Genomic DNA, 16,739 nt, shown 5'->3' with positions numbered 1-16,739 from the left:
GAACTTTGAGAGCTGGAAAGTTACAGGTCTGTGATGTGACTGAGCCCAAGATCAGAAAATGGGGCAGCCTCAAGTCTCAAATTATTTATTAGGTAAGGCTTTGCATCCTAAGCCAACAAAGGTAAGGAATTTGGGAAGGGGCATGTCCTGACCAATAGGGGAAGAGAACAAGAATTTCTCTTGATAGGGTGGGGTGGGGCAGCACGACCACAACACAGGACAACAACCTTGAAAATTACTGTCTTTTCAAGTCACGCCAGCCATGTTTGCCTTTTCTCTATGCTGGCATCCCGTTATGCAGAATTATATATTAAAAACTGCTTTGTTTCCATTAAACTCTTGGCTTTATTTATTTATTTTTTCCCAACAATATGAGGCCACACTTTGTGCTGGATCAAGTCCTTTGGACTTTATCCTAAGCATTGTTAAGTGTAAGGTTTTGAGGTTTAGGTTCTGGGGCACAGTCCTTTGGGATAAGAGATTATTAGATGCATTATTAACACCATGGACAGACAGACAAGGGCTCAGGGAAGAGTTCAGGCCACAGTGACAAGCGTGCCTAGGCTGTAAAACAGGATTCCTGTGAGTTACCACTGTCCTTGGCCCAATCTTACTGGCCAGCCACAACCCAGTGGGAAATGTCTGCAGAGACAGCCTCTCTCCCAAGATGATCTGTCTTCCCGGAAACAGACAATTCCAGCAGAGACCACAGATTCATACCTAGCCCCCACAGCAGCATCAACTTCCCCATTCCAAAGCCCCTCCCCGAGCTCCAGCTAGCCGTTCCCCCCATTGCAGACTCTCTCTATTACCCGAGGAGGGAGGCTTCCCCTCAGTATTGTGTGTTAATAAACAGTCCCATCTGTGGAAGTCAGACTCTGGTCTCTTTCTGCCTTTTGTCTCTTTAGGACACCTCAGACATCTAACACATGTGACAGAGCTGGGCGTCCTTGCTTACAGGTGTCAGAGGGAGTGGTTGGAGAAGGAGATTGGAAAGTTTCCTTTTCTTTTTGGCCCAAAGTTGGCAGTTCTAGGAGTGACCAGGCAGTGTTGAGCAAAAGAAAGCCAGGTGACAGATGTACAACCCTTGTGGCTGTCCTTAACTGAGGGCCCACAGAGCAGGAAGGCAAGCTTCTAGGCAAATAAGTGACTTTAGTTCTGTAAATGCAAAGGATTGTAGTTTCAGGAATTACCACCATTTAACCAGAATGGAGGAACTTTAAAAATGGCATAGCCCTGGCTAGCAATGAGATGGGAGGCCAGTGATGTCCTTGGCCAACAGAGAGCACCTGAATGATTCTCCCCAAAGTGACCATTCCTAGGGACCTTCCAGCTGCCTGATGAAACTCAGCAGCTGGCGTGAGCCAGTGGCAGCAAAGCACTGCCTTCCTTATGCTCCTGTGGAGAAAGAATGGGGGCACAGGACTGGCATGAACCTCAGTGACTTCAACTGCACAGAATGCCCTGGGAGACTTACCCAAGCATCTCTGTTACCTTGGCAAGAGGTTGAGACTTGGGCTTGGAACTCATCAAATAATGAGGTAACCTCACTTTCTCTTTTCTTGCTTGTCCAGTAACATCCTGCAGCAATGACTGGGTTGGAATTTTGATGGGCATAAAAAAGTCTGGTTCTATTAGAGGAAAAAGTACACATTAGGGCACATCTAAGATATGGGTAGCACTGTCATAGCATAGATGAGCACAAACCAGCCTGGAAACTTCTCTAGTCATTTTTTAAAATTAATCTTTATTTTTTCCAAAAAATATCTAATTTATTATGTGTATGTGTGTATATTCATATGTGAAAGTGTGTGTGTGTGTGTGTGTTTTTGTGTATGCTTATGAGTGTGTATGTGTATGTATGTAGGAGCACATGCCCCAGAGGTCAGAAGAAGGCATTGGATCTCCTGGATCTTGAGTTACAGGTGGTTGTGAACTGCCTGATGTGGGTGCTGGGAACGGAAATCTACTCCTCTGAGAGAGCAAGTGCTCTTGATGGCTGAGCCATTTCTCCATCTCCAGCCCTGTCATTAGGCCTTAGGGAGCTTAATTAAAGAAGTAAAAGCTTTTATCACTTCTCTCTTTCCATTTGCCCATTTTGCTAGGCAGTTCTATGTATATTACCTATCTCTGTTCCTTACAACTTCTCTATGAGATGCTGGGCAGATGCTGTTAGACATACCTTTTATGTCTCTCAGTCATTTGACAGAGGGCGGAGAAGTAAATAATCCACAAAACTGTGGCTGTTTATATTTGCTCCAAATATCAGGAGGTTGACCTGAAAATTGTCCTTAAGTCATCCTACTTAAAATCTTTTGTTGGGGGTGGTGGTGCTGGAGAGACGGCTCAGTGGTTAAGAGCACTGGCTGCTTTTCCAGAGGATTGAGTTCACATCCCAGTATTCACATCAGGCACCTCACAACCACCTGTCATTTCAGCTCTAAGAGATCTGACACCCTCTTTTAGCCCCTGCAGACAAGTAGCAGATAAACACACACACACACACACACACACACACACACACACACACACACACACACACACATTTTGGAGGGATTCAAAAGATAAAGCAAGAAAAAAAAAAAAAAAGGACCTGAGCCTGCATGATCTACAGGCGAGCACCACACTGAAAATTAATTCTACACAGAGCATCTCATTTTGCCCTTGAAAAACGGTTGAAGTGAGGACCGCACAAAATGCTAGAAGCAGTGAGGCTGCCATAGGAAGCTGAGGAGGGGTTGACAGGACCTGGGGGCAGGTAAGGTGCTGAGGACTGTGAGGGGGGCTGAGGGAGTCTACGGAGGCTGAAGGGAGCCCTTCAGCTGTTATTCTCAATGTGCTAGCTGTACCTTCCTTCATTGTAGTTTTACTCAACATACATCTGGGTCCATGGCACTTGGTCTGTGCCATCAGGATGGCAACATGTTCCAAGCTGACCTATGAGGACTGTTGCTGGATAATTCTACCAAAGCTGACAGGGGTAACACCATTTTGCCTATTGCATTATGAATCTGGAAGAAGTGGAACCTTGGGCCTCCAGGGTCAATATCCCTGTCACATGGAGTAACCTGCCCTTTGTAGGTGAGAACAGAACCAAATGAAGACAACTTGTCAATGGGACATGAGGAAGACAGTGAGAATGTGAAGATAAACAAGCCAGCAGACATGTAGCCATGGAAGGCCTGAGAGCCAGAGGCAGCCACCTGTGGAACGGCCCCAATCGTCTGGTCTCTGGTTTGCTTTTGAGCGGGAGTAAATCCACTACCTCCCCCACTTTTAATTGAATTTGTGTTTTCTCATTTAAAAATTGAAAAGCCCTAGTGAATACAGAAGAATTATAGTCTCTGACCTTCTCTGCCTGTTTACAGATAAGGAAAATAGAAATGTAGAAGATAAAAACTTGTTTAAGAAGCTATTAATGAGTACCAGGGCTAGAATGTGAACCCCAATGAGTCAGATTCCACAGATCCCCAAACATTTCTGGGTATCATTATCTCAGGGTAGCTAGTTTCTGGAAAAACAGATTCCCAGGCCATAGTCCAGACAGATCCTGTTGTCATTCAAGCAAGCAGATTCTCTGGAGGTGGAGCTTAGCAGTTAGTGTCCTGATGTCTGTGGGCCACCATTCTTCAGGCAGGCGTCCCTTGTAACATCTTGATCCAATGGGTATTAATTAACTGCTCATACTACTGTTGCTCCTAATAGAAAATGCTAATGAGGAGCTTATTATATGCCATGTATATTAAGCAATTCAATTTTCATAACCCTCTTATGCATATAACCATGTGCATAACATGATTTCTGGCTGGTAGAAGAGGAGACAGAAGAACTACAAATTATTTGTCTCACATCATGTTATATAAGTTAACTTTGGAACCAACCTTGATTCTTCTTTTTTTCTCATACACTCATTCATTTAATTAGGGTTACCAGCCTCACTTCCATGATATATTTCTAAGTAATTAGCTTCTTACCATCTTTCTCTTATGTGTGTATATGTTGTATGTGTATATACACATTTGTGTGTGTGTGGGTGCATGGCACAAGTGTGCAGAGGCTAGATGTTGATGCTGAGTATCTTCTTCAATTGCTTTCCATCATAACATTTGAGACAAGGTCTTTTACTGAACTGGGGGCTTATCAATTTGGCTAGACTTGCTGGCCAGCATGTACCAGGATCCCCCCTGTCTCTGCTGCCATAGCTCTGGAATAAGACATTCACTGTTATATCCAGTTCTTTATATTTGGGTTTCTGGGTGAACTCAAATCCTCATGCTGCATGGCAAGCGCTTTACCAACTGAACCATCTCCTCAGCCCATTTTTCATCATCTCCACTTGGCCATGTGAGTCCAAGTCTTGGAATAGTTTTATCTGCACAATTTCTGTCCCTTCCTGCTGCCCCCACCTTCTCCTACTTCTTCCTTCCCTTGCCACAAGCTCTCACCATCACAACCATCATGGAGATCTTTTACGTCTTTGTGTTTTGCTGTGTGGAGATATATTGCTGTGATTGGTGTAATAAAGAGCTAAATGGTCAATAGCTAAGGAGGAGGTATATGTGGAACTTCTGGGCAGAGAAAGAAGGAAAAAGAGGAGGAATCAAGATGTGTGGGAGGTGCCAGGAGACATGGAGAGGAAATAGAAGGTGCAAAATGGAAGAGCAGTAATGCCATGTGATAGAATGTATATTAGTATAAATGGGTTAATTTAAGTTACAAAAGTTAGTTAGGAAAAATCCTAAGCTATAGGATGAGCTTTCATAATTAATAATAAGTCTCAGTGTCATTATTTGGGAGCTGGTGGCACAAAGAAAAGTATGCTTACACGTACTTTTTTTTTTTTAGTCCAACGTGGGGCTCAAATATTCTAAGAAAGGGCCTAAGGAAGCCATCTCTTGGGTAGACTTGGCAAACAGAGGTGAGGCTCTTTTAAGCACAGCAGAGCACTTGAGCAGCCAGCCTGCTAGGCAAAAATGCCTGTTGCACTGTGGATACAGCAACTTCACAGAGCATGAGGCTAGGTTTTCAGGGAGCCGAGAGGGGTGGAACCAGGCACCAGAGCTGTGTAGCAGCTGACATGGTCATTTACAGTTTGTCTTGTGGTCAGAGAATGCTGTGACATGAAGAAAGTCAGGTCCAGACCCAGAAAATGTCTGGACGAGTACAGTATGCTTTAAAAATGTGCTTGGATGCTAAGGAAAAGAGAATGGGTATAGACAATCATTGAAAAAGAGTTTAAAAATAATAGTCTTTAAAGAAAGTGTAAAGTAATATTTTTTAAAAAAGTCACATAAAGATGGGAAATACAGAGTATCTGGATCCTGTATGGTGCTTTGTTGATTTTGAATTTTTTTAAATGCTAATGTACAAAAAAACAAAAGCTGCTGAGAGACATTGAATTATGTAAACTGCTAAATTAAACCAAACTATATATTTTAAGAATGTCTTAACTTCAAAATGGAATTCAGAATATATGTTGCATTGGGAGAGAGTTTATGCCTTTGTTTCCATGGGAAACAAAAAGTTATGGTTCTCTTCAAAATTAATGAAGATCAGATTTGATTGAGGGAGACTTCCTATTTTTGGCTAGTCATAAAAAAAGAAATCAAGAAAGAGTATAGGACAGATAACATATATGCTGATTCCATGACATGGGAACAGCTCTGAGACTGGATGAGACATAATAAACCTTGTTGGCTACAGAATTCTCATGATTTATTATTACATTTCATTCTTTCATATGGCTGGATAGAGATTTATATTATATTTTGGCTATGCAGTCCAAATGGACTTATAAAGTTGACAGATGCTTCTACCTGCTCAAACACAGAACATACAAGTTGACTTGTGCACACAGCACATTACATACTTGTATTAATACAGATATATGCTACCTTTAGAAGTTTGTGTGTTTTCAAAAAGAAACATGATAAATCTTGACTACAGAGTTCTCATGACTTATTACATGCTATCCTTTCATATGGTGTGTATAGAGGTTTGGTTGTACAGTCCAAATGGACTTACAAAGTTGACAGATGCCTTTTACCTGCTCACAGAGCAAAAGAAAACTTTAGCTGACTTGTACACACTGCACATTCCATACTTGTATTAATGCAGATATATATGTTACCTTTAGAAGTTTGTATGTTTTCAGAAAGAAAGAAAGGATCAAACAACAATGAAAACAAGTAGCCTGGATGATCCAGCCTCCCAAGATGCCTCTGTTGCAGTTTCCTAGAAATCCTGCATCCAGAATAACTTCAAAGCTGCTAGTTGAGATGGGCTAGCCTCACAGACTACTCCAGCCAGGACTTCAGATAAGCTCTACACTTTTCCATTAGACATAGACTAAACAAACAAACAAACAAACAAAAATAATACAGCTAGCTCTCCCAGGACTTGACCATTATCTCAATTTTTTCCAGGGTCCCCTAAAGATGCCATTGCCCCCAGAGAGCAGGAAGCAATCTAGAGAACATGATGCCCACATTCCCAAGATTTGGGATGGGTGGTTTTGGGTTATTTGGTGGGTTATGGATGTTTGTCATCATTTAGGAGGGTTATTTACAGGTTGTTATTGGTCATAGTCAGGAAAAATGCTGAACAAAGGAGATTAGATTCAAGAATCTCTTTATGAAAAGAAAAAAGGGGGATGTAGGAATGGCCAATTAAAAGGGTAGATTATTGAATCTACTTTAAACTAAAAAGTGACTATTGATCTCAGATATTTTACATTGGTATGGATTTTTGTATAGTGATACAAATTTAAGGTTATTTTTGTTAAAAAATACTCTGTTTCTACTCTTGTTTAAGATTCTGTACCTATGCAGCTCATTTAACAATGTAATGTAAATTTCTAGTCCTTGAATGTTATTATTATAAATTATTTTGGATAATTAAGAAATACAGGTTAGTAGTTAGTCTTCTAACAATCAAGTTTATGGCCATGAAAGTTATGTTTTCAAGATCAAATAGAGATATATTTTAGATAGACAGATAGTCTTCAAATAATTCAGAGACCTACAGAATATGCATTTAAGATGTCTTAATAACCTAAGGCTTTTCATGACAGTAAGACATGTCTGTTCCTGTCAGCACCAATTTACTTCAAAAAAGGATGACGGGCATTGAAGAACCTCCATATGGAGTTTGCTGTTATTGTGAAAAAGTTAGCCACTGGGCAAGAAACTACCCTTGACTTGACTACTAACAGTATGCTGCGACAGTATGCTGTGGAAAAGCAGGTCACAAAAAGAAGTGATTGCTGAACTTGGCCAAGACAAGTAGTACAGTCCTTCAAAACTTTCCTGCTTCACAAAAAAGTCTGTCAGATATTTTAGGCCTATAGGTCAAAGATGGATGCCCCAATATTACGGAGGAAACTTGGGTGATTCAGGAAGTCAGATGTTTCTGTTCTTTCTATAGTTTTGGAAGTTACTTGCTCTGCACTTGCTGTTTTTCAGGCAATAGTATATCCTTCTTGGGTCTCTGATGGGGGTTGAAGACTAGATAGTACACAGTTTTGATACCAAATTCAGAAAAAAGCTTACATAAGATATAAAAAACATAAAAGTGTAAGTTGTTTATCTAAGGAGATGTTTTTAGGTCTAAAAAGATAATTTTAGAATGGCTATACAAGTTATAATAGAAAATGTATTAGTATAAAACTTTTGATTCATTAAGATAGGATAGATAATAAATATGTTCTCGAAATTTGCCAAATACATATGGACTAAACATTGTGAATATAATTCTTGGGTTTTTTTTTTTTTTTGTTGTTGTTTTTGAAACAGGGTTTCTCTATGTAGCCTTGGCTGTCCTGGAACTTACCTTGTAGACAAGGCTGGCCTCAAACTCACAGAGATCCACCTGCCTCTGCCTCCCAAGTGCTGGGATTAAAGGCATGCACCACCCCTGCCCAGCTGTGAATGTAATTCTTACTTGATAATTGTTCTTATTTTATATAGTTTTACTATATTAGAGTTAAAATCTTTACTTTCTATTTAGATAAAAAGGGGGGATGTTGTGGGATATTTGTACATTGTGTGAAGATATATTGCTGTGGTTGATGCAATAAAAAGCAGAATGGTCAATAGCTAGGCAAGAGAGATAGGCAGGACTTCTGGGCAAAGAGAGGAAGAGGATAACCGAGGCATGGAGGAGACACCATGGAGATGAGGAATGAGTTGGATACACAGAATGGGAGAGAGATAAGAACCACGTGGTAGAACATAGATTCATAAAAATATGGGTTAATTTAAGTTATAAGAGCCAGTGGGACAAGCCTAAGCTAAGGCTGAGCTTAGCTTATTAGTAATTTCAGAATTAATAATAAGTCTCTGTGTTGTTATTTGGGATCTGGTGGCCCAAGGAAAAGTCTGCTTACATTTGTGGGTTCTTTTTCTTTGGATATACAATCTTGCTATGTTGTCCAGGCTAGCCTAAATTTGCAATCCTACTACCCCAGCTTCTCAAGTAGGTGTAATTGCTCCTTTTTAAAATATTGTGTGCATGAGTGTTTTGCCAGCATGTATGTCTATGTACTATGCATACCTGGTGCCCAAAGTAGCCAGAAAAGGGTGATGGATACCCAGGAACTGGAGTTACAGATGGCTGGAAGCCCCATGTTGGTGCTTGGAATAGAATCCAAGAGCAGCCAGTGCCACTCTCCCCACCCAGAGTAATCTCTTAAAAATATAAATTTGGTGGTGCCAGGGAGAAGGGTCAGTCATTGGAGCACTTGCTGCACACGAAGACCTGAGCTTGGATTTTCAGCATCCATGTTTAGGCATGGCAGCTGGAGACACGAGACAGGAATGAATCCTGCATTCTGAGGAGATACAGCATTTACTTTGAACCCGTGAGATAAAGATAATGTTGGCTATACCTTCAGTAGGAGGTCTGGCGACATTTTCAATTTGGTTTTGGCTTGCAGACTCCTTGGTAGATTTTATTAAATACTCAATTTGATTTTGGCTAGCAGACTTCTTGGTAGATTTTTTAAAAATTTCAGTATGGTTTTGGCTAGCAGACTCCTTGGTAGACTTGCTTACAATTTCAGTTTCATTTTGACTATTAGTCTCCTGGGTAGATTGTGCTAAATTCTCAGTTTGGCTTTGGTTAGAAGACTTCTTGGTAGATTTGGTTACATTTTCAGTATCACTTTGGCTATCAGACTCCTTGATATTCTCAGCAGCTTCCTCTTTTGAAAGGGGAGGTGTATTTGCAGCTTCTTTTTCTACAGCTGCTATCAGTGTAGAATCTAAAAATTCCAAAACAAACAATGTAAGTCATGTTATGGCCAACAATATAGAGACAACCAAGGCTTGTACAAACAACACTGAACAATGAATTTCTCAATGAGCAAGGTGTTTCCCCTTTCTCCTGAAAAAAATCTACACAGAAGAACATCATTGAAAGATTCCTCATAATATGGTCGGTGTTTGCCACTAACAAACAAGGCAGTTCCTGCAGAGCACATACTCCCTAGGAACTGGCTGGATCCTGTGGACGTTAGGGCCAGATGGAGCTATCACCAGGCTGAGGCCAAGCAGTCTGCCTCTGCATTTACCTACTAAACAAAAATGATTTCTAATCTATTCATTACTGTGAAAATGTATCTCTTCATTAAAATATGTATCTTTAAGAAACAGGTACTATATGAAACAAAACAACTTTAAATAAATGTATGTATGACTGGGGAGGTGAACAGATTTCAGCTTGTGTATGTGTAAAGCCTGGATGAGCAGTCAGCTGTAGCTGCCCAGTGACTGTCCTGAAAGCATGTTGACCTTTTGAGGAGTGGGCGAGGGCTACTCTTGTTTCCCTGAGGTGTGGCAAGTTTAACTGACAACCCAAGGCCCATCCACTCAGATCACCTGATCTCACCTCACCACAATCACAAGTGATTTTTCTGACCCTGATCTCTGCTTTGCAAGCTCAATTTGAAAGTATCTGCTTTTTTTTTTTTCCCCTGCCCACCCATGTTCTGGGTAGATGAACTGTAGGGATGACATTGAGCATGGAAACATCCTCTATCTGAGTCTTCTCACTATTCAGTTCACTAAGAAGTTCTAAATTTCATTTCATTGTCAACTCTTTCAACATGCATCTGCTGAAAATATGGTCAACTCTTTTTATCCATATTCCCATCAGTATATCTAAGAAATGAACAATTCTACAATGTCCTCTGACATACAGTCCCCTAGTAAAAGTCCTGTGTTCCCCTTTTTGATCTGTTACAGGTTGTTTTTATGTCATACAGTCTCTTTTGAATGACAGCAATTGTCCCATCTTTTTGGTTTCATGATATTGATTCTGAGCGTGTGTGTGTGTGTGTGTGTGTGTGTGTGTGTGTGTGTGTGTGTGTGTGTATGTGTGGTGCTGGGGACTGAACTCAAAGTCACATGCCTGTTAGCCAAGGGCTCTCCACCTGACAACACATCTACCCTGACAATGACTATGTATTGGACAACGTCTACAGATTGGTACACATCTGTCAATTATGTCCTTTTGGTTAGATTCAGATAAAAGACTTTTGACATGAATTCTGTACAGTTACTGTGTCCATTACACTCTGTGAGAAAGGCATTCGGTGGTAGACAGTTTTACTTTTCATGAAAACTTGACTATTTAACTAAGGTATCAAATACTGAATCTCTATTGGACATGGATTTTCATTTTACTTGTTGTAATTAATAAGCATGTGAGTTATTTTGAGATCATGTGAATATCCTGTTCTCAAAAAAAAAAACCTTTCATTAATCCTTTGGTTAGTCAGATCTTCTAAATGCTTCTAAATTCAATTTCTATCTTGCTCTCTTTATATAACTCAGACATATCTGTAGTGTGCAGGCAATAATAGTATGTTCTGTCACCAACTCTCATTAAGTCAATGGATTGTAAGAACTAGCCACGTCCTAAGGGGCCATATTGGGTATGACTCGGTTCAGGTGATGTGATAGGAATAGCAATAATATAAAGCCTTACCTGAATGAAGATCCAGATCAGATGTTTTGCTTGTGGCTTCATTTTTCTTTGTAAAAGGAGGCAGGTTTTTGGAAAGCTTCTCCAGATAATTATACTTAAAGGAAAATCCACAGACATACATTTATTTTATGTAACTGTCACAAATATGTTAGTTGACAGACAATGCTGACAAGGCTCTGAAGATGAAGTTGAAAACTAAAATTTTGTGAGAGACTAATTGAATTCTATTCTTTGTTAACTAGTTATGGTTTTTGGAATTTCATCTGGTTAATAGTAGTATCCTGAATTTTCAAGAACTCTAGGGCATTGTGGACACATGAAAGTGTTCACTTTGCTTTGAGGTTTCAGTGAGAGGCAGTGAGGGACCCTGAGGGGCAGTGAGGGTCCATGAGGATCAGTGAAGTGCAGTGAGGGTCCATGAGGAGCTGTGAAGGGCAGTGAGGGGCCATGAGGGTCAGTGAAGGGCAGTGAGGAGCTGTGAAGGGCAGTGAGGGTCCACGAGGGTCAGTGAAGGGCAGTGAGCAGTAGTGAGGGACAGTGAGAGGCAGTGGGCAGCAGTAAAGGGCAGTGAGGGTCCATGAGGGTCAGTGAAGGGCAGTGAGCAGCAGTGAAGGGCAGTGAGCAGCAGTGAAGGGCAGTCAAGAGCTGTGAAGGGCAGTGAAGAGCTGTGAAGGGCAGTGAGCAGCAGTGAAGGGCAGTGAGGAGCTGTGAAGGGCAGTGAGGGTCCATGCGGGTCAATGAAGGGCAGTGAATAGCAGTGAGGGACAGTGAGAGGCAGTGAGCAGCTGTGAAGGGCAGTGAGGGGCAGTGAGGGGCAGTGAGGGGCCATGAAGGGCAGTAAGGGGCAGTGAGGGGTCATGAAGGGCAGTGAAGGGCAGGGAGGGGCAGGGAGGGGCAGGCTAGTATGTGGCTTGGGGTCTTTGGAGTGGGCTCACATGGAAGAGGAGAATGTTGAGTGTCTGTGGGCATCTAAGAACTCACAGTAACTTAATGGCATTTAGCAGTTGATGGCTGAGGGATCTCTAATGAAATAAAGCTATAATTAGAGTTTGCTAGCAGTTGGTAAATCAGCAACAATGAGGACTTGGCCCAAAGAAGAAGGGAAGAGATAGGATTGCTAACAGTTGCATGCAAGGGGGAGGAAGCAAAAGTGATACACGCGTGGAGAGTTTCCCTGTCACGTGATCACACATTTGCAGCACCAGAGTTATTTGGTCAGATGGTTGCAATAGGCAAGTAAACAGTATCAGGAAGGAGAGCCTACAGATTAACATACAAAGCATCATTTTATAAAGATTAAATTATTATGAATTACGTTCCCTTACCTGTGACTTAAATAGTGGGCTCAATTCAGACTTAAAATAAGGTGTGACTTCTTTGGTCCTAATTTGCAACAAGTAATTTCGTGTTTTCTCGATATTTTCCCTGGTTCATATTTCCACAATGATATACAAGAGAACACACACAAAACACATTGAAAAATTATTTTGCTTTAGCCCCAACTCCCCCTGGAAACCATTGCACTCACCAACAGTAAGACTGAGAAGGGAACACTCACTGGACTCTTTTTTTTTCTTTCCCCCTTGAGATAGGATCTTACCATTTAATCTCGGCTGGCCTGGAACTGGCTTCGTACACACACATGGCCTTGAACACACAGAGACTCACCTGCCTCTGCCTTCCGAGTATTGGGATTAAAGGTGTGCACCACCCAGATTCTTTTATTTGGGGGTGGCCTGTTCACTTTTTACTTCCGCAGTCACATTTCTTACTTTGTAAATCAGATTCTTATATGAGGCAGGGACTAATGATGCCAGTTGATCTCAAATGTCTAAAGCCAATGTCCCTTTCCAGTGCCTGAGGGTTTGTTTTTTTTTTTTTTTTTTTTTTGAGGTTGTGAGATCCTCTGGAGTTGAAGTGGCAGCCACAGGCTTCCATAATTACAGCAGCAGGAGCAGCCACACAAAACAAAGAGCAGAGTCGGAGAGGTTGTTAGGAAGTAAAACAGCAACACGACTCTGCAGTGAGCTGGCGTTTCCAAGTCAGAATGCTTCCACTGGGAGGCGATACTCGGGGGAGGCCAAGGAGCTCTGAACTGGGTTATTGGGTAAGCTTTGCCATCTCTATTTTATAGGAAAAACCTTGAGGTGCAGGAGTAAGTACACTCTAAAGCATAATTAATACAAGGTGGAGTGCTGCAGGCCGCAGGAATATATCATAAGAACTCAGCTGGTTATGGCAAAGTCACTACCTGGAGGGATCAGGGAATTCCTCCAGAGGAAGCCAAATCCCAAGGAGTTTTTGGTGTTACTTGGCTTGTTATTATATATCAGCTGTATTCTGTTATAAAAATCATGTGTGCCTTCATAGTTTTCCCAATTGATTTTTTCCTAAGAAGGGCTAACAATGTGGACTGATCACTCTCTAGACATACACATTCCAGGCATTTGGAGAACAGCCTCAGGAAAGGCTTTCTCTGGAATCAGATATCTCCTCTAGCCACTTTCAAGGACTAAAGGAGACACCGCCCAGGTGGTCGCCCAATTTCCGAGGACTAACAATGATAACAGCCCATATACAAGTCTCCTGACTTAAGGTAAATTCCACAAGGAGACACCGCCTAGGAGAGGTGGACGTTAAGTAATAGCTTTACACAATTTAGCTTGAACCTTGCCTTTATATACCAGGACTTCCCGGGCACAGGACAGAGAAGAGGAAAGATAATGGAAGAACTAGACGGGTAAAAACTTGAGAGGAACAAACTGAGATGGGGAAGAACTAGGTTGTAGGGCTAGAAGAGAGGACTAGAGGAATGAGATGGAAGATGAGGAAGAGTCAGATGGGGAAGTACTAGCTAGGTAAGAACAAGATGAAAAGGACCTAGATGAGGCAGAGTTAAGACAAGAGAATTAAGATAGAACTTAGAGAGGACCATAGATAAATATAGAGAGAAATCAGCCAAGAAAGGAGCTAGACATGAGAACAGAACTGAAGCTGTGTATAAAGGATGTTATGCCAGAGGAATTAAAGCAAGTGGACTATAGAACTCGGTGTGCTGAGATTCTATTTCCTGAAAATAGTCCTCGCCGTTAGTAGTTCTCTCTCCTGAGCCCCTGGGATGTATAATATTAAGGCTGGTCCCGATAATATTATACAAGAGTGGAGCTGAACAACAAGCTGAGTTATACAACTTTAAGCTCCTGATCTTGACAACAGTACCTTCTAAGCAACAGTCAGTCATCCAGGCTGATCATCTTCATATTTTATAGATAAGAAAAATGAACTCCTGGAGTGAAACAGCCAGTTGGCATAGTAGAGTCCACCAGGAATCATACTTGAGCTGTCCCTAGACATGCTGACTGAGACCAGTGACCATACACAGACTGCATGCCCAGAAGGACTGTGAAGTACAATCGATAAGCCATTTGTTTAAATGACTTGAATCTGCCATTAAAATGCCTTCTCTCTCCTGACTCATGGGACTTCCCCTTCAAGCAGGGCAGTCTGGTGGTAGTTCACGGCTCTCTTAGGATTTTTCTTATGAAGGAAGAAACGAGCCTGGTAATCGAGAGGCCTACATTTCTTTGTTCTAGGCTCGGTGTTGATTCTTCTATAGGAGCTCATATTTGCTGTGCACTTCAAGTCCCTGACATACTGGTTTCCTTATACTCAGCCCACGTTTCTTGTTCTCACTTTTTTCTTTTCATTGCCACACATTTAGTTATGTGAATCAGCTTCCCTAGCTGCGATTAACCACTCACACGTTAAAATTTTGAATTGTGAATATTTCAATTGTTAAAAATAATGGGCAACTCATGAATCAGCACAGCATTTAAAAGGTGTTAAAAGAGTAAGTCCACAGACCCTTGACAATTATATATGTGCGCACAGAGATTGCACAAGAACGGGCCGACAGGGATGGAGGAGGGACTCAGGGGGCCCCGTGCCTTGCTCGTTAGACTAGGGAAAGGGGAGACAGTGCCTTTGCTCCTGTACCTACTGATGACCCTGCCAGGCTCTAGTGGATAGTCACATAGATAACTCTAACTAAATGAGTCACACAACAAACCAAAGTCATGAATCTGAGATGGGACAGGGAGGGAGGAGGGGGGGTAGGAGAGGTAGGAGAGGGATCAGAGGGATGCAGGAAAACCAGTAGCCAGAATGCACTGAATACATGTATGGAGTTCTTACAGAACTTTAAAAAGTCATCATACTAATTCTCATCATTTTTGGATCATAATAATATTCTTATTTTTATTTGCCATGTCCATTGTCTTATAGCTGTAACAATTTGAGATTGGTAATACAATTTAAAAGCACATTAAAGAAAAAATAAAAGTAAGTCTCCATCTCCTACTATTCCCTGAACATCCAGGCTCATTCCCCATTGATAGTCTCATACATTGTTTCTAGGCCAGAAAACCTAGAAAGCATTTTTCCTACCCTTTCACTGAAGCACCAGGCCCCCAGGGGTGGTACCCTCCCTACATGAAGAGGAAAGGAGCCTCTCTGTCTGGAAGATGGAGGGATGCCTGACTATCTGAGCATCCAGGCCCCATTGGTTTCTCCCAGTTTACTACTATTAGGTAATACTCTTGTGCCATCATATCTATTCCTGGCTATCTAGTAATCAAATGGGGCATAGAGCTATGCAGGCCTAGTCTTCTCTTCGAATCTTCATTTCTTTATGATATCCCCTGTCTCACATTAAACTTAAATCCATATTTATTTCCTCTGACCAGTCTGTCTTTTGTTACTGGGTTCTCAGACAGGGACCTAAGATGTGTAGGAACAAATGGTTTTCTTCCACTACAAACAACATACACCCTTCAACCTTGTAAGTGGTGAAATAAGTCTTATCATTCCATTTTCCCAATACACTCCAAAATGTAACCCCAATACCTTCACGAAGGTGATGTTTCTGAAAGGAGCAACTCATGTGTTGTGGAATATTAGTTGAAGATATGTTACATTTGTTTATGCTGTGAAATATTTGATGATACAAAGATGCATTTCATTCTTTTATGTTGCATTTGTTTAACTCTGTGAAGCTGTGTTACTTTGCCTGTCTAAAATACTTGATTGGTCTAATAAAGAACTGAACAAAGAGAAATAGGTGGGTCTGGCAGGCAGAGAGAATAAATAGTAGAGAGAGAAAAGAGTGGAGCGAGAAAAGGAGGAGAGGAAGATGACAGGGGCCAGCCCCCCAGCTACATAGCCAGACATAGAGTAAGAAGTAAAGAAAAGATATACAGAAATAGAAAAAGGTAAAAGCCCAGAGGCAAAAGGTAGACAGGATAATTTAAGTTAAGAAAAGCTGGCTAAAAATAATCCAAGCTAAGGCCGGACATTCATAAATAAAAAAAAGTCTGTGGCTTATTTGGGAGCTGGGTAGCAGGACTCCAAAGAGTAAAGAGTAAAAAGCAACCAACAACACTCATGCATAAAAATGGCCACCCCATCCCAGCTACATAAACGTATTTGGCTTCCTTTATGGATAAAAAGCTGGGGTTGAAATATTAAGCTCAGACTGGAGGAAAACAAACATCATGATGCTCAGGACACATTCCTGAGGCAAACAACATGATCCTGAGTGTTGTGACTAATTCCCAAAATGTTCATGAGTATATTAGAATCGCCAGAAGCACAAAGGGTGACCACAAAAATCCACTGCAGGAGATGGGGCTATTGACATCTACCCAATGGCCTAACAGGCCGCCTCCAGTGCCACCTTGACCTGTTGAAAT

The 16,739-nt window shown here is 41.5% G+C and overlaps 1 protein-coding gene across 3 annotated transcripts in view; it reads right to left on the bottom strand.

Annotated features, from left to right (window-relative positions):
• Spag17 (sperm associated antigen 17) overlaps window positions 1-16,739 on the bottom strand; it is a 236,522-nt gene that overhangs the window by 25,573 nt on the left and 194,210 nt on the right. For 2 of the 3 annotated variants that reach the window (XM_076574715.1, XM_076574716.1), the window contains 4 exons: window positions 12,315-12,414; window positions 10,990-11,083; window positions 8,888-9,262; window positions 1,495-1,631 (listed from right to left, as the gene is read on the bottom strand). In XM_076574715.1, the coding sequence (XP_076430830.1) occupies window positions 1,495-1,631; window positions 8,888-9,262; window positions 10,990-11,083; window positions 12,315-12,414 (706 nt within the window). Of the gene's footprint in view, window positions 1-1,477; window positions 1,632-8,887; window positions 9,263-10,989; window positions 11,084-12,314; window positions 12,415-16,739 lie in introns of all 3 variants that reach the window. The other variant, XR_013052267.1, reaches the window with a different exon arrangement.

This window comes from Peromyscus maniculatus, chromosome 6 (assembly GCF_049852395.1).
Source record: "Peromyscus maniculatus bairdii isolate BWxNUB_F1_BW_parent chromosome 6, HU_Pman_BW_mat_3.1, whole genome shotgun sequence".
In the NCBI taxonomy this organism is placed as follows: domain Eukaryota; kingdom Metazoa; phylum Chordata; class Mammalia; order Rodentia; family Cricetidae; genus Peromyscus; species Peromyscus maniculatus.
Note: the sequence above shows the minus strand (reverse complement) of the source record. Positions and strands in the feature narration are given on the sequence as shown.